This window comes from Miniopterus schreibersii (assembly GCF_964146895.1).
Source record: "Miniopterus schreibersii genome assembly, chromosome: 11".
Lineage (NCBI taxonomy): Eukaryota > Metazoa > Chordata > Mammalia > Chiroptera > Miniopteridae > Miniopterus > Miniopterus schreibersii.
In genome coordinates, this window is record NC_138111.1 from 35,662,897 (window position 1) to 35,681,715 (window position 18,819).

At 39.7% G+C, this 18,819-nt stretch overlaps 1 protein-coding gene across 3 annotated transcripts in view; it reads left to right on the forward strand.

The window, feature by feature from the left end:
* The window catches only part of PRUNE2 (prune homolog 2 with BCH domain), a 203,657-nt gene that overhangs the window by 153,505 nt on the left and 31,333 nt on the right, over positions 1–18,819 (forward strand). For all 3 annotated transcript variants that reach the window (XM_081151686.1, XM_081151687.1, XM_081151688.1), the window contains 2 exons: positions 12,027–12,106; positions 14,448–14,648. In XM_081151686.1, coding sequence (XP_081007812.1) covers positions 12,027–12,106; positions 14,448–14,648 — 281 coding nt within the window. The remainder of the gene's footprint in view (positions 1–12,026; positions 12,107–14,447; positions 14,649–18,819) is intronic.

The following is an 18,819-nucleotide window of genomic DNA, read 5'->3' on the forward strand; positions in this document are numbered from 1 at the left end:
AGTTTGGGACTCTCAGGTACAAATCCTCTTCATGTGTCTGTTTCTGTTTCTGTTCCAATCAGTCACAGGCCTGAGCATATAAGGAACTGATTGTGGGAGCGGATTCCAGAAATATGTCATATCTCGCCATAGCCGCTTCCTGGGGTCACTGGGGTCTGAGAGGTGACTGTTTTAAACCACAGCCAGTGACTGTGCGGGAATGAAAAGATAAAGGAACTTGATGCTAAAGGAAAGCAAGGAACAGTTAGCCCACTAGGAAGGAAAGACAGAAATGGGATGGTGTTACCAAAGGCACGGAACACTGGAGCATTCATCATGTATTTATTCCACAAATGCTCCCTAGGTGCCTGGCAGCACTCTCGGCCCCGGGGTTCTCTGAGGAGGATGGGGCCAGCTGGCCCTTTAGGATCTGACAGTCAGCCCATTCGAACGGAAAAGTTTCCATTCTCTGCCCCGTTTTCTTCATCTGGGAAACAGGAAACAGAAAATGAGCCTGGCCGGGCTCAGCGGTTGAGTGTTGACCTAGGATCCAGGCGATCGGGGTTCGATTCCCGGTCAGGGCATATGCCTGGGTTGCAGCTCGATCCCCAGTCTGGGGCGTGCAGGAGGCAGCGGATCAATGACTCTCTCATCATTGATGTTTCTATCTCTCTCTCTCCCTCTCCTTTCCTCTCTCTGAAATCAATAAAGATATATTAAAAAAAAGAAAAAAAAGGAAAAAAGAAAAGGATGCTCTAGGGATACCATCAAAAAACGTTGCTAATTTCAAAAGTATAAAGACTTTTGGAGTCAGAGAGATACTGCATGGGATCAAGGAGGGGTTTTTTTCTTTAAAAAAAAAAAAAAGAATATAAATAAAATAGTGAAATTTTCAGAAGTGAAAAAAAGGAAGAATTTTTTTTTAAAGAAACAAAATCCAAAACTGAAAAACAGAAAGCAGTGAATCTAAGAAAACAAAGAAACAGTGAAAGGAAGCAAAGTGAAAAGGCTAGGCTATTGGAAAAGAGGAACCAAAAAAAGCATGCATTTACGGAAAAACAAGGGTGCAATTGGATAAATTTAAAACAACCTATTGCAGCAATGAGGAGCAGGTGGCGGCTGAGTCTTATTTATTTCTATATCCCCACTGCTTGCCAAGATCAGGCCTTCAAAAAACACTTGTGAGGATGATCGAGTATGATAGACACGTGGCCAGAGGGGTAGTGGCACCTCCTTCATGATGGGCTCACCGAAGGCTGGGCTTCTCCGCCTTTCTCCGGTGATGCTAACATTTCAGCTCATGTGCTTTGCTACACCTGCTGCTTCCTACACTTTATTTTGGAAAACATTCAAGAGCCCTGATAATATGGCAGTCAGATGTGACAGCATAATATTGCTACTTATAAACAGCTGAAATTACTACTTACTAAGCACTTAATTTTTTCTAATGTTAACTTGAATTTGTCCAAGTGAAGATTTCTAGAAACTCTTGTAGAATCTTATTATATTTAAATTACCACTTTATTTTTAAATGTTGCACATACTTATGTTTTAAAAATTGAAACAACACAGAAAAGTAAGTGAACAAAAATAAAAATTCCTATCTCCCCATGCCTATTCCATATAGGAAAACACTTTTAATAGTATATTTCTATTCTTTCTAAATATTATTTATACCTAAAACTATGTATAAATGTGCATAGATATATCATTTTAAAATACCACCCTGTAATTTGGTTTATTTTTTAAATATATCTTAGATGTCATTCCATGTCAATACATTTAGAATTTTTTTTTGCATTGACATACCATAATGAAGGTCATGCTATATTTAACTACTCCCCTATTGATGAGTATTTAGAGGACTCCTTTTATTTTTGTAAAAAACAATGATTTGAGTGGAAAAATTCTTGTAGCCAATGAATAAATAACTAGGTCCAAGGCTGAAGGCAAAATAGTACATAGTACTCTGTATCCCAAAGAGAAATGGCTAGAAGTTTTCAACAATTGACTTAGATGCTTCTCCCAAAGCCTTTGAGAAAGTGACTCAAGTTGGCTAAATTCAACCATCACCCTATCCTATCTGAGCAGAAGACTGGGAGGAGGACGGCGAAGGCGTTATCAAGAGTCATTGCCGGTGAGGAATACTGGAGAGTCTCTTCCTGGCCCTCCAAAGCCAAGTCCTCAGTTGTTCCAAGAGGGTCACAGGCAGAGACGCAGAATACCTTCCACAAGTTAAGTATCTCAATCCCAGTTGGACGTCTGCTAAGGCAGCGGACTTGTAGATCTGTCCTGACCCTGCCCGAGCCAATGAAAAGCACGTGAGAGAAGGAGGCAGTGGGGTGAACTGCACTGTACAGTGGAGCAGGGTGGCACAGGTGTCCTGTGAGTGCAGTGACTCCCTTGGACAGTAGTGTACTTGAGCCATTTTGAAGTACCCCACCTGTAAAGGGCTAAATTATGCCCCCCCCCCCCCCCCCATTCAGAGGTGGAAGTCCTAACTCCCTGTATTTGGAAACAGGGCCTTTAATGAGGTCATTAAGTTAAAATGAGGTCATTAAAGGTAGGGTCCTAATCTGATGTGAATGGCATTCTTATAAGAAGAGATTAGGACACAGAAACAGAAGAATGACCACGTGAAGACACAGGGAGAACATGGCCATCTACAAACCAAGGAGGGAGATCTCAGAAGGAGAGAGATCTCAGAAGGAGAGAGATCTCAGAAGGAGGGAGACCTCAGAAGGAGGGAGACCTCAGAAGAGACTTTGCTGACACTCTGATCTCGGACTTCTAGCTTCCAGAACTGTGAGGAAATAAAGCTCTGTTGTTTAAGCCACATAGCCCGTGGTACTTTGTTCTGGCAGACCTAGCAGACTAATACACCACCAAGGTGAAAAGGCCCGAGGCAGGCTGAAGATGGGAGTCAAGACAGATCTCCTGGATCAGAGAAAAGGGCCTGGGGACGCCCCACGGCCCTCAAGGAACTTATACAAGGATGAACAGCGGGAGAGGGTTAGGGAGAACCAACCCCTCTCCCCAAGTCCAGACAGGGAAGAGGAATGAAAAAACAGTCCAGCTTCTCCCCAGCCCCACTTCACCCACCCACCTGGCCTCTTCTCTCAGATCTCAGATGCTGGAGTAAGAGGAGGGATTGAAGAGCCCGTCCTGTCCTGAGTTCTCTAAGGTACAACTTTGTCCAGCACCAGGAGGAGAGTGAAAGAGATACGATTTTAAGATGAGAAATTAGTAGCTTTATTTATTTTTACCTTTTTTATTTTTTCTAATTTTATTTTTATTTTTAAATTATAGATACAATATTATATTAGTTTCAGGTGTACAACATAGTGATTAGATATTTATATAACTTACAAAGCGATCACCCCAATAAGTCTAGTACCCACCTGACACCGTACAGTTATTACAATATTATTGACTGTATTCCTTATGCTGTACTTTACATCCCCGTGACTGTTTTATAACTGCCAGAGAAATTAGTGGTTTTTTACTGAATTGGATTTTAATAACTGAAAGTGACAAGAGAGCATGAAGTGGGGAAGGGAGAGTCAACATAGCACAGTTGGGATAGAAGTGATTAGAGAAAATTTAAACTATTTCATGTTTGTATCATCATCAAATTAATACTGCTCAAAAAAAAAGTTGTGGTTTTTTTTTACAGTAAACATATTTTACATATATCTTTGGTATATATCTGTGAGTATTCTGTGTTAACCTCATTTAAATTTTGATAAATACAGCCCTAAACTATCGTTAACTTATACACTTACTCACACAACCACATTTGGGGGTGCCACTTGCATATAATATTAAAACTTCACAATTTTCAAAACACATCCAACTTTGAGAAATGAAAATTTATTCAAGTTGTTTTAATCTGGGGCAGGAGTCAGCAAAGTAGGGCCCCAAGTCAAATCCAGTCTACCGCCTATTTTTGTACCTAAAGTTTCACTGGGACACAACCACACTTTTTCATTTATATATTGTTTATGGCTAAATTTGTGGGACAACAGAGTTGAGTAGTGTGACAGAGACTGCAAAACTTAACTTATTTAGTATCTGGTCCTTTCTAGAAAAACTGTGCTGACTCTAGCTCTAGAGAAGTTAAAGACTGAAGCGCTCCACCGCGCCCTGTGGGTCAGCAGATATAACTGCTTGAGCAGCAGCTGGAAGAGCATCTATGTAGATGCCTTTTCTTCGTATTTCTGGTGCTGGTGCCAGATTGTCCTTGCTCTTTAGTGACTATGGGAAGAAAATAAATCTAAATGGTGCAGCCATTTGCATTGCTCTGTTAGGGGAGAGGAACCCTTGTGAGCATATTTCCTTGGGCAGGAGAGTAGGGCATGGAGGCCTTTACAGACTGGTCTGCACCAAGGAGAAATTCCGGGTGGCGCTGAGCTGCTGAAGTGAGAGGCAGGCAGGGGGGCAGGGGTCTGTGCTGAGACTTCTACCTGGCACTGAAGACTTATCTTCAGTCTTTTTTTTCAAGGGAAAGCAAACGTTTCTTGAGGGAGAGGAGAGACCAAAGCTCCAGTCACAGAGAGAGGGGTCCCCAACGGGCAGTGCTTATCTTCAGTCTTGAAGACAAACTTCTCTTCCCCTCCGTTCTTAAGAACCTCACCCCTGCTTAGCCTCGCCCCCCCTACCTGCTCATAAGATTATCCTAAGGAGCTTGTATTGCTAAGGGAGAGGTGCACAGCAGAATCTACACTGGGCCAACTTTACCTATTCAGTTTATAGCAGTTACTTCTTTGTAAATCACATCTGTAAGAGTCACATAACATTTCTAAATTATGTTTTCTCAGAAAATTATCAAAAATTATTTGTTGGTAGAGAATTTTGATAATCAGGTTCCAATATGTGGTGAGAATGAGGAGCATTTTCAGGAAGAGCAGGGCGTCTTCGCGTCTCTAAATAAGGTGTTTGTTCCAAAGGTTTTTAGTTGTTTCCACTGCATCCTAAGCATTGGGAGTGCCTGCCCTCCATGCATCCCCCATTTACAACCAAGGATTTCATTATGATCTGAAAAGCGAATGGTTTGAACGGTATTTAGGCTTTCCTTCTATTCCTGTTCGCTGTCCTCAAATGTTAGTGTTCGTAAGATTTCCTGTAAAGAATTTTATACACAAAACTGCATGTGCTACAGTTCAGGGAGCAATTCAAGAACTTACCCAAGGGTCATTTGTACTGCAAGTGATTTTTGCCACCTGCAGATTTTTAGAATCCAGCCCTGGGTAAGGAGACAGCATCGGGTCTTTCTCCTCTGAGAACAGATGGCTATGGTATGTGTTTTTGAAAAATCCCCAGAGAATGTAGTAAGTGGGTGAGTGCCCAGTGCCCAGCTTCCTTTTGTTTACTGTCTTCTGCTTTCCTTACTGTCACCTCCTTCTTTATCTGCCTCAGCAGCTGACTTCTAGGGGCCACAGCACTTCTGTTCTAGGGTGAGTGAGGCTCAACCGGGTAGCTAATTGTTGCCAAAGGCTCATTTCATGGGCTCAACCCCAGCTTTCTGTTTGTTGTGGGACCTAAGCTCCCATCCTTCCCTTGGTAACAGCTTGATTAAGCCGAGTGTGAAACCCAGTCTTGCCTCCTAGTTGAGTAATTTGATAAGTGCCCTACGGTTTACAGAGTGCCACATACTCTTACTTTGAATTGTGCAGCCTACTTTATCAGACAAGAATCCTGAAATGGCAATCCTCCAACCACTGGGCTTTAGAGGGATAATTTATGTACTTAACAAAGGAAGGCAAGTGCCTCATGGAAGGTTTTGTTTGTTTTTTCTTTTTTCTCTTTATTTCCATTTCTAGAGAAATTAGCTTTATCAGCTCAGTGTATCTTACTTGACTAGAAGGAAGCCAAGAGAATTTTAGGAACCCTGACATAAAGGAACTTTCTCTTTATGTAATCATTTTCCCAAAATATAGCAGCACAACCATCCAGTATTTTTCTAAAGAACAATTAACATTTTAACCTGCTACCCTACTTCTATGGAGTTGTGTTTTTTTAGTTTCCAATCTCATAAGGATGATTAGTTGCCCCAAAGGGCTGCTGGGTGTACATGCCTGTCAGGAAGCATTACCATCTAGAAATGCTCTGTGTGTGTGTGTGTGTGTGTGTGTGTGTGTGTGTGTGTGTGTGCATGCCAAGTCTTGGTTCACTGCTCATTTCCTATGAAAAAGAACCTGAGCTCAGGCAAGGCTAATCCTTCAACAACACATCCCTCCAGATTAAAAAATGCTGGAAGGATGTAAAATGTAGAATGTGTGTACCTCTGCACTTGGTCTAAAGGCAGGAGGGTGCATTTAACTATGTCCCGACGTTTTGTGTTTGCAGCCCTTCCCTCCATGGGGTTGGGACTGCCGTGCCACTGCATGCTAGCTTCTTTCTTAAGAAGCATAAGTACCAGAAACATAAAAATCTACTAATATGCTTGGGATCCGTTCTCAAATTGGAGAATGCTTGTTATGTCACCGTTCCTCTGCTTGGTGGTCTTCATGATTCATGTTCGTTAGTATAAATAACATTGATTCATATAAGAGCATGGTTTTTCCAGCATCCTGTGTTGAGTTGAACTCTTAGCTCATTCAGTCCATTATTTTCTAATATCTGAATTTAAGGTATTTCTTTTTCTCCAGAAATTTCTCAAGCTGCTTTTGTAAGTTTTGATACATAGGGCTTTATTGTTAAGTTACTTGTAAGTGTGTTTTCCAGTTTTCAAACTGTCTTTTCATGATTGATTTTTAGATATATGGCCCAGAAGTCCAAGAACATGCTGCATGTAATACTGACTTTTGGTATTTCATGAGATATTCTATATAGTCAGTTTTTGTGAGTTTGAAAAAATTGTGTATTTTTGAGTGCAAATCTGTCCATTAAATCAAATTCTATCATTACACTGCTCAGATCTCCTATATTCTTAAGCATTTTTTCTGATTGATTTATAAATTTTTGAGAAGCATATTCAAACTTTCTCCCATGGAATGCATTTCTCCTTATAACTTATATTCGGTTTTTGTTTTATTTATTTTTAGGCTATGTTGTTAAAAGCATATTAGCTCTGGATTATTACATCTTCTCAATTAGTCTTTTTATCATAAAATAATAACTTTCTTATCATTAAAATGCATTCTTTTACTTGACGTTAATGTTGTTGATTCTTGCTTTCCTGTGGTTAGTATTTCTGATTTATCTTTTTATTTCACTTTATGGTCAATGCTTCTGCATCATTATGCTCAGATATCCCTTCTTTAAGCATCATGACTCTTCAGGGTAACACTACCTACTAGGACAAACACCCCAAATCTCACTGCTTATCACAATGAAGGTTTAAAAATTACTCTTTAATCATTACAATCTCTTTCATATTGTTTTTGTAGGACTTTTATTGTTAATTCTTCTGTTTACTGCATCTGCTGGCAATCTCTCATAGTATTTCTTTTCTAGTGTAGTTTATGGTTTTGTAGGGGGGGTTGTATTTTGGTAGGAGCTTATTTTTCTGAGGGTTTTATTTTTCTTCTAAGTAGATTTTCAGTGAATTCTAGATTGTAAAAGTAGCACTACCAAGTGGTCATCATTTGATTCTTCTGGAATCCTAGGGCTGGGTCTAGGCCTTCAGTGGTCCTAGATGAGTTTTAATTTTAATTTCTTGACTTGAGTTTCCTGCACCATTCAGGTAATATAAATTGAGACGTGCTTGATACACCGTTAGTGTCTGATTCTCATGTTTTTATTTTCCACCCAAGATTTCAGGTGGACTGTGCTTTCCAACACCAAAGGATAGAGTTTGTTCTCCCCCCTTTTCATTATGGAGGCAGTTCTTTAAGGTTCAAGGCCTCATTTAGAAAGTTCAGGTCTAAGCTTTTCTTCTCGTACCTGGAGATCGCTTCTGCTTTGGGGTCCTGAGGCCTATGTCCAGTCCAAAGACCCGTGGGCTACCTTCTCATGAGCTTTTTAGAATAACTCTTTATTTCTGGCATCTGGGTATTTCTCTTGTGTGTGTGTTTTTGTTTTTGTTTTTTTTTTTCAAATTTGGAAATGTATTAAATACTTTTTGGGCATTCTATCTTATACAGAATTTCTTTGTATTTATGATGGTAAATGGTATTATACCCTGACAGACACTTTTTAGCAAAGAGAGAAAGTCTCAGAATGAGATCCCAGGGTGTTCTACATTGAATTTAATAGCATTATTTTATTTTTATTATATTTAATTTATATGATTATTTTTTAGGTGAGTGATTCTAATTTCCATAAACACGAGTGATATAAACATTGCTTTCAAAATAATCCTAATTAACTAAAATAAATCAACTTAAAGAAAAAGTATTAAGCAAATGTGTAAGTGCTAGATGGCTATGAAAAAACCATAAAGCTGATATATTAATACTCATGTTTATGGAATAACTAAGAGCACTTGATGCCCTTCCTAGTTTTTGTCCTCACTTTTTAAAATGTCTTTAGTGCTTTAACAATGCAGTCGAGAAGCTGTGCACCATGACCCTGAACCTGGGTTGAGACTGTGGGAAATGGGTTATCCAGATATAGGATAACAGTATGAGTCAGATATTCCCTTCAAAACAAGCAATAAAGACCAGCAGTACTAGTCAGAATGGGCTAGATTAAGATGTGGTAACAAGAAATTCAACATCTCAGGGAAAAACACAACAAAAACTCCTTTCTTGTTTACATATCAACGAACTTTGGTTGGGGCTTCAGATCCAAGGCACTTGCTCCTAATTCTTCGGAGGAGGAGTGACACCTGCCACTCCCACTCTCATTTCATTTGTCAAAGCAAGTCATGTGGTGACCTCAATTTCACAAGAGAGCAGGACAGTACAGTTTTACCCTGTACCCCAAAGGCCGAGACCCAGAAATAGTTGATGAAATACTTGGTTTCTAACGGTTATAACCCATTCAGTAAACAATGGTTCTGGATCCGACCTCTAGGTGGAGACGTGGAGCTGAGCATCTCTTTGGGAGGTTGGCCTGAGTAGAGTCAGACTGGGGTGTTTACAACTCCCTCAGCCTCTGGTAGCTGGCTCCATTCTCTACACAGAAAACCCCAAATTAAGTAGCTGCTGTGGCTTGATAAGGAAATACGTCCCTTCACACTGGACTGATTTGTTACCTAACAGATCCCGAGAGGCTTCCATTACCAATTGTAAAATTCCATCCTGTTCAATCACCAAGTGCTCTGTTCGAGCACTTCATTTCTACAAATATTTATGGACCTGATGTTTGAATGTGGTTGGAGTATTTACAATCAGTGCAACTTGGGTTCAGCCTTCCTTCTCTGTCCCTGGGGTTTCCTAAAAATGTCCCCACCCTTCTGCAATATCCATGAGTCTGTGAGAGTGCCTCTCTTCTGATCACCCCCTGATCACCTCTGGCTTTATAGCACCTTCTTGACAGGGTTTCTGCTCTGTTGAAAAGGAGTATTGAGAGACAAAGGCTCTATTCACTAATGTCCAGTGGCACTTACAAGCTCTGTGGGGATTGGTACCGTACTGAAATTTTCCCTTACCTGGGTTAATACCCAAACTACAGCAACCTTAATTATGTTTTGTACAATGATGACATGTACTTCAGTTAAATCACTGATCCAGCTATTATGTTAAAAATAGAAGGAAGTAATACCTTAAACTTACTCAATGCTTTATAATTTACAGAGTACTTTTATATGTATTATATTCTCCAGTCACTGTGATGTTAGGTATTTATTATCACCATTTAAAGTCATAAAGATGGATTAAAGAAAGAGATCTGTAAATCACTTGTGTGTGTTTTTTAATAATTTAATTAATTTATTTATTTACATTAAATCATAAAGATAGCTAATTTTCTTAGAGAGTCAATCAGCTTATCATTACTAACAGTGGAAATGTTACCTGGGAGACGATGAGATCTCGGTTCTTGTCTTGCTGAGCAAAAGATTTCAATCAAGAGACAAAGTGTAGAAAAGCAAGCAAGAATTTATTGACCGAAGCAAAGATATACTTAGGACGGTGAAATGAGGAAGGGCACAGAAGAACAGGAGCGTCTAGGCTGGGCTGCTTTGGTTCACTGAGAAGTCAGAGAGGGAAAAGAACCTTGGAGACAGGTTCAGGGGTAAGCCCAGGACAAGATGCCCATTGCTCCCCTGGTTGCAAGCCTCATGGGGTCCGCTCGGAGAGGGGAAGGAGACAGCGCGGGAGTCTCCCCTGGGGGGCGGGCGGGAAGAGCGAGCGCTGGGGCCTTCATTTTCAGGGGTTTTAAAGGCTGGGGGTCTCGGGGAGTCCTTAGGGATGGATCAATGGAATATTCATCAACTTTATGCTGATGTACCAAAATGAGGTTTATTCTTAATTTTTCTGTCCTTAGGTGTGATTGGCAAATGGCACTAATTGGATTTCTGTTATCAATCTCTCAGTGTGATTTAAGCTATTTACCCTCTGGTTGGGAAGGAGAAATGCAAACCATTTACTCTTTTTTTTTTTTTTTTAATATATCCCTGTGGGTCCCAGGGCTTTCAGAACTAGGGCCTAGTGCACTCCCCCTCTACCAACAGTTTGGTTTGCTGCTGCTCCGTGTGGTGTGTCTGTGTCTGGCACAGATTGTCTTATTCCTGCCAATGCGTTGTTGCCTTTGACTCACACACCAATCTCTTGCTCCCTGTCTTTGTGTTAGGGTGCAGGATTCATTTTGGAGAACATACAGAGTAGAAGCCACAGCAAATGTACTGGGAAAGACACTCCCTGAGGTTATGTTTTTGAAGGGGGTCTGGGGGTTGATGAGTATGGATATGGGCATTTTACTTTGGGCTGGGAAACAGCATTAAGTTATTAGTGATAGTCACCATTATTTAAACCCCATTGTCGCATCTCCACCACAAGAATGAGGCTGGTCTCTTTTGTTCCTCTATATCCTCAGCACGTAGCAGATGCGTAATACGTATTTGTTGAATAAATGAAGAAGTGCAGTTATCATTAGAGATGTAGGATTTTGTTTTCATCATAGTGTTATTGACAATAAGGGTTTTGAATTAGATCCTGGAGAGCTCGATCATCTACATAAGTAAACTCCAAATGTTTGGTGGACTCAGACTGTAGTGGGGAGAAGTCTCAATAAAGGTAAAGGGAGGGGCTACATTTAGAACTTTAATACTAAGATTTATCGTGTTTAAATTTAGATTAGTGCCTATATCACAAGGATTCACTCTAGATGAATGAAATTATGTGGAAGCCACAAAGAGGGCAAATATATTACATGATAAATGGGAATTCACTGAATGAGGGATGGGAAATGAAAATAAGTCAAGGGCAATCGACTGTGAACAGTGTGGTCAGTTTCCTACAAGAGCATATAAATTTGTAACAATTTTTCTCAGTATTTCCCTGTTCCCCTACACTTGTCTTACTTACCAAGTGGGCTAATATAAATGGTCCCGGGCTCAGCATTGATTAGAGAGAAGAGATGGTAACTCGTGACTAGTACCATCTTCACCAGTACATAAACCACAATGAATTTTTAAATTTTAAAGAATTAAGGAAAATGACATTAGTTGGTGCCCTCTTAGGAATTTTAGGCACTTTACATCATTGCTTAATCTTTCAACAGCTCAGTGAGGTAGGTGGTATATCTTATTTTACAAATAAAGAAAGTGAGGCCAGCAGAATATATTTTTCTCTGCCCACAGTTGTCTAAGGAATATGCTCAAATTTACACAGACGAAGAGAACTGTACAAAATCAGGTCTATCTTCACTGCAAAGCACACATATTGCTTTCTTGTTGAAAAATATATATTAGATACCCTCTTAAGTATCTTTTATTAATAATTTGCTTTTCCTGTCTGAGTTTTTTACTTGGGGTGTGTTTACTTATGTGAGCTGGCAGGAGGAGTGACATGCTTTATGCACAGGGTCACACTGGTGTCCATGGTATTTGGTTTATTCCAAGTGAATTAAAAATGTTATCCTGGAATCTCTGGGTTTCCCTTTCAAAGAAAATTAAACCCCACACAACTTTGAACACTCTTTGCTTTGCTCTCTTTCAGACCGCTGTCAGAGGATGTAGGAATGGACATCCCCTTTAAGGAGGGAATGCTGAGCCCCAGTGCTGCAGACATGAGGCCTGGTGAGAGGAGCATTTGTTTATTTCCTTCAGTGGTATTCTATATTCAAACATTTTCATTATTCAGTGAGAGAACCGTTTCCTATGCTTCTAACTTGTGAAGAGAGGGGGAAAAATATGTGTGAAGAGGGTGTTAGGCTCAATTTGGTTCATTTCAGAGCTGACTTGAATGTCGATGCTCACTAGTGCGGGCCACCTTTTATATTCTGGGTCATGGCCTTATCTGTCAATGCTCTCACTTCCTGTGATAACTGGCTACTGTATATCATCATAACAAATTCTAACTAACATCTCAGTTCACCAAATTTATACTTGTGTGAGAATGTTTAAAATTAGAAATGTGATATCAAGGCTCAGTAATCTGATTATTAAAAAGCAAGCAGAAAAGAAACCCTATACTCTAAGGGTTTACAACCCAAGGCATATTCAAAAAGGAACTATAAATTTTCTTTTGCGGTCTACATGACTTCAACACTGTACTAAGGACACTTATTTGCACTGTACCAGCTTCAGGTTCATACCAAGATCCTGAATCCTGACCTTATCAGCCATGCCTAAAATGGAGTAGGAAGAAGGGAGTCAATTTCTTTCTTTTTTTCCTAAGTATTTAAGTAAATTCTTCAAAATACTAGTCCTGTGACATAATTATTTTTTTAATTTATTATTTTTTATTGTTGACAGTATTACAGATGTCCCCCATTCCCCTCCCTTTACTCCCCTCCATCCAGCCCCCACCCTACCCCAGGCCTTCACCATACTATAGTCTGTGTCCATGGGCTATGCATAGATGCACATATGTTCTTTGGTTAATCTCTTCCTGTCCCCCAACCCCCACCCCTCTGACATCATGAGATAATTATTTTTAAGTGTCCTATGGCCAAGTAAGCATGGTAGCCACTGTATGTCTACTCCACTCTTTCAGGTTCCTAATGCACTTTAGAATAATAAAGTCACTAAAGTTATAGTTATCCTTTATGCTAGTAATTAGCCACATGTTGCTATTTAAATTAAGTAAAGTTTAAAATAAATTTGAAAAGTTCAGTTCTTCAGTTGCACTATCTTTATTTCAATTCCTTAACATTTCTATTATTACAAAAATTTCTTCTGGATAGTACCACTCTGAGAATCCATTGTTTTTCAAACTTATTGGTCACCAGAAACTTTTTTAAACTAATACATAAAAACATTACATGGAATATAGTTTGGGTGATGTTCTATACAGAACATCTTAATGGCAAAGAAACAGTGTTAACTTCTTTAGGTCAAGACCAGATTTGAATTCCAGAATTGAGAGGTATACCAGATGGCCTTCAAAATACTTTGTGATAGAGAATCTTGAAATTTCTCTTTTTAGAAGTGTTTAGTTGGGATCAACTTGGTTAAGAATTACTTCTTCAGCTCCTCTTCTGTTAAGTGAATGGCACATTAGTGGCAAGATACACATTACAATTAAAGTGTGGGAGCTACTTCCATGACCCTTAACATAAGACTCTCACTTAAGGTATGGGAACCAATCACAAACAGTATTGGCATGAGAGGTAATGATTGCTTAATAAATATATATATATAATCTGGGAGGATACCTCAGTTTTACTAAAAAGAAAGCAAGAAAGCAAGAATGCCAGCTAAAGAAAGGTCACTGCACGTCATACACAGAGTTGTCAGAAGCTGAAGTATTTGAGAAATATCTGTGAACACAGCAGATAAAGTTCTTACCCTCCATTCCATAGGAATAGAGTCTGTATGAGCCAGTATCAGACATGTAAGCTGAACTTTCTTATACAATATGTACCATAAAAAATTCAATATCAGTTTCAAGTTCTCAAATCTGAACAGGGCAATTCTAAAAACTAGTTTTCTGCCCTTTTAGCAAAGGTTCCCACTTCGTATTTCTACATGGCCAGGGCTGATGGAGCTGTGACAAAGCAGCCCTGAGGCATGCTGGTCAGGAAGGGGGGTCCAAATCCTATATAAGGATTTTTTTTTTAGCAAGTCTGTTTTTGCTGAAAGGGCTTTAAAAACATTTTTCCAGCGTGGCCGGCATGGCTCAGAGGTTGAGCATTGGCCTGTGATCTAGGAGATGGTGGTTTGATTCTTGATCAAGGCACATGCCCGGTTTCGGGCTCCATCCCCAGTAGGGAACATGCAAGAGGCAGCCGATCAATGACTCTCTCTCATCATTGATGTTTCTATCTCTCCCTTCTTCTCTCTGAAATCAATAAACAAATTTAAAAAAATAATAATTTAAATAAATAAATATGTTTTTCCACTGGGACCCATGCCCACTGTTGGCAGCCATGCGTATGGTCTAATACCTGATGTTGCTATTCTGTTTCTTCTTTAGAACCTCCTAATTCTCTGGACCTTAATGACACTCATCCTCAGAGAATCAAGCTCACAGCCCCAAATATCAATCTTTCTCTGGACCAAAGTGAAGGGTCTGTTCTCTCTGATGATAACCTGGACAGTCCGGATGAAATCGATATCAACGTGGATGAACTCGATACCCCCGATGAAGCTGATTCTTTTGAGTACGCTGGGCATGGTAAGTTGCCAACTTGGCAAGGCGAAAGTTCTGTGGAAAGTGAAAGATTATCTAAGTGGCATTAATGACAAACCTCTCATTTTGTTGCTGGTGGCTCTTTTCTGTGATTTCTAGAAGCTTCTAACTCATAGGTGGCTGTGATTGACAGTTTATTTTATTATTACTTTTTAATCCTCACCCGAGGATATTTTTTCCATTGCTTTTCAGAGAGAGTGGAAGGGAGAGAGAGACAGACAGACACATCGACTGGTTGCCTCCCTCAGGAGCCCCAACTGGGGCCGGGGATCAAGCCTGCAACCATGGTATGTGCCCTTGGCCAAAATCGAACCTGGGACCCTTCAGTCCACGGGCTGACGCTCTAACCACTGAGCCAAGCCGTCCAGGGGTGTGATTGACAGTTTAGAGCTTGACAAAGGTCACATGTAGCCATTGCTCTTTTGTTAAACCCCTACTCCATTCCAGACCCTGTGCTAGGCACTGAGTTTGAGGGAAGGTTGTCACATGCTGTGTCATAAAAAAAAAATTGGGGCTGGGTTTGCAGAGAAAAAGAATTTAATCTGGAAGATATAGTTTGAAGCAGAGAAATCAAAGCTTACCAATTTCTTTGTACAAGGTCTACTGTCTGAAATGTTCTTTCTCCCAGATTCTTATGTGGCTGTTTCCTTCTATTTATTCAGTTCTTAATCAGGTGTCACCATCTCAGAGAAGAATAAAAAGGGAGAAATAAAAAGTTGCTGGATCGAACACAGACACTCCTAATGTGAACATCAATCTCATTTTAGTTCTTTCTCTGGTTTAATGTAATAGGGTTTGTTATGGAATCTAATGAACAAAATAAACTAACAAACAAGATAGAAACAGACTCATAGGTACAGAGAACAGACTGATGGCTGTCAGAGGGGAGAGGGGTTGGAAGGCTGGGTGAAAATGTTGAAGGGATTAAGCAAAAAAACTCAAAACACAGAGAAACAAACAAACTCATAGACAACAGTAAGGGTAGGGTAGGGGGAGGGTAGAAGAGAGTAAAATGGGGATAAATGATGTTGGAAGGAGACTTGATTTGGGGTGGTAAACACACAATGCAATGTACAGATGACGTATTATAGAATTGCACCCCTGAAACCTGTATAATTTTATTAACCAATGTCACCCCAATAAAATCAGTTAAAAAAATAAATCTTGAAGTTCTTAAAATAAAAAAAGGAAATACGTACAAATGCAAAGCACTTGCTTTTAAAAATGGCACCGTGTTTGTTCTGTTTTACAGGATAGCACTCTCTGACTTTATCATATTGAATGTGAAAGTAAGAGAATACTGGCCACTGCTGGTGCCTTGATATATTATAAAAATTCTTCTTAAAAATAAAAGTTTTCTTAATTTTTCTTAAAGAAAAAATTTTCTTAAAATCGCTTAAAAAGAAATATTATTATTGTATTGTGGGTTCACCACCCCAGGCCAAGTCTCCTTCCATCACTACTTAGCCTCCCCTTACCCTCTCCTGCCCTCCTCACCCCCTACTCCCCTTTCCCTCTGGTAATCACGGCACTGTTGTCCGTCTATAAGGTGTTGTTGCTGTTTTTGCTTAATCCCTTCGCCTTTTCCCCCCAGCCCCCCACCCCTCCCCTCTGACAGCCATCAGTCTGTCTCTACTTTGTTTGTTAGTTTATATAAATTCAATAAAAATAAACAAATAAATAAAAGAACTTTGCTAAAAATATATATATATTGAAATACCATTATTAAATGACTTTTAGAGCCATGTTAATTCCAGCACTGTCATTCATACCAGAACATAATTAGGAAATTCATCAAATTACTGAATTAATTCAACGAATGGCCGTTGAGCCATGGGGGGCTGTAGAGAGGAAGGCTTTATCTCCTTAAGCTAAAAAAAAAAAAAAAAGGAAGTGGCTAAACTACTTGTTCTATGGTTTATGATGTTTTAAGTAGGGGTTTTCTATTGTATTTTTGTCATACTTTCGAATTTCTATAGTTGTCTGGGTGTCTGAGCTTGGAGGTTGAAATACACAAACACAAGACAGAAGAAAGTCTTAGAGTCATAGTCTTGTCTATGAGGGGCTCCTCCCCAGCTACTCCACCCACCCCAGCTGCCCCAGCCCTTTTCCTGCGGAGATACGCTCATGTGTAAGAAGCTTGCCTTGATTCACAGTCCCACAGAAGCCAGCTGTGGCGTGACCCTGCCGGCCCCTCCCTCTCTCCGCTGTGCTTTCCTGTCGCCTTGGGGAGCTGTGTCGGACCGCATCTGAAGCTTTTATTTTTATAAATAGTCAAACTGCCAAGCAAAGTGGTAGTGGCTGAACAAACTGGTAATTAAGGCTGCCACTTGCTGACATAGTTCTTTTCAGTCGATACTTATGCTGAAAGAGCCAGTTTAACAGCCACAACCCTACTTTTGGGTCTTAAATTCAAAGGACGGAATTTGAATAGAACTTGAATGTTAAAGTCCACGCTGATTTTAAAATGAAAGATGAATGTTTAGACGCTGTTTTAAACAAAAACATCCAACATTGAAAACACAAAGTATATCTGAATAGCTATATTTTATAAACATGTAGACATGGATAGCTGACTGTGTTAAAAGGGGTGAGATATGTTTTAGTCCCAAAGTATGAAATAAATGCTTGAAAGCTGCATGTGTTTTGGGGCTTCTTGTGTGAGCATTTTGAACTAGCGTATACATTCTAAAGAAAGTTGGAGTTTTTAAGGCACAGGTTCTGAAAGTGCTTATTCAGTAATTTATTCTATTTAATGAACACTTTCATGGTGCTTACTATGGGCCAGGATCTGTGCTAGGTACTTTGTACATATTAACTATGTCAATTCTCATGTCCACTCTATGAATAGATATTTATTTCCCTATTTTAAGATGAGAACACTGAGGCACAGAGAGGTTAAGTAATTTACCTAAGGACACAAGCTAGTAAGTGTCAGTAAATACCCAAGCCCTGAGTTGTTTTCCTTGACTCCTGGGCCATGCTACTTCTCCACAAATACACTGACAGTGACTAGGAGAGAGTCTTTTACTAGATTAGGCTAACATACCTGAAGCCAAGCCTGATAGCACCCCCTCACATTTACTCACCCCCTTTTTTTTTTAATATATTTTTATTGATTTCAGAGAGAGGAGGGGAGAGGGAGAGAGAGAGATAGAAACATCAATGATGAGAGAGTCATTAATCAACTGCCTCCCGCACACCCCCGGCTGGGGATCGAGCCCTCAACCCGGGCATGTGCCCTGACCGGGAATTGAACTGCGATCCCCTGGGTCCTAGGCTGACGCTCAACCACTGAGCCACGCCTGGCAGGGCTACTCACCCTTTTATTCAGCAATTTTCATGACTTCAGGGCTCTTGCTTTACCAAGTGCTTGAAGGACTTTCAAGCCATTGCCTGTTTTACACAGTAGCTGATGACCAACATTACTGCCAGGTTATTTTTCCACAACGTGATTTTGCTCATGAAAAAATTTTGAATTTCACTATCAAAAGATGTTAAATTGGTCTTTACTTCCAAACAATTTTCTTTAATAATTGTGTCCAAATAGTTGGAAAATATCACTTAAAGTACTGATATAATTGAGGTTGGATTTCCTTTGATATTTACAAGTGCCAAAGATATCAGAAATGTGTAGATAGTGAAGGACTTAGGAGGTCAATCTTTCTATTAAGAAAAATCTGAGTTTTCTTTTTAATGCTATATTATACTAATCTTAGAAACTTCAATATATCCAAAGGCCAGAAAGGATGATGACCTACTTCTGTTTTCCAAACCAACTGCAAAGTTATTTTTACCATAATTCAGATCTCAGCAAAGGCATTTCGTAAGGGAATGGAAAAATGATAAATAATTTTAGCCTGAATATTTCTGATAAGAATGTTATAAGAAATGTTCATGTGCTTCTATAGTTTTTCTTCCTAAGTCATGTTTAGCAACCTCATTTAAGCTACCTTTTCTAAAACTAAGCCCTAATGACGGTTTCTCTGTGAATTAAGGGACCCCAACATTTCCCCCAGATTACCAGGAAGTCACCTCATTTACCTTCCCTGCCTACTGTCTTCCACTGTTTTCACAGCCTCAGGCAACCAGCTTATAGAATCAATTCCCTGTTTTAACTCTGCATATAAACTAACCAAGTGTTAAGGTCATTTTA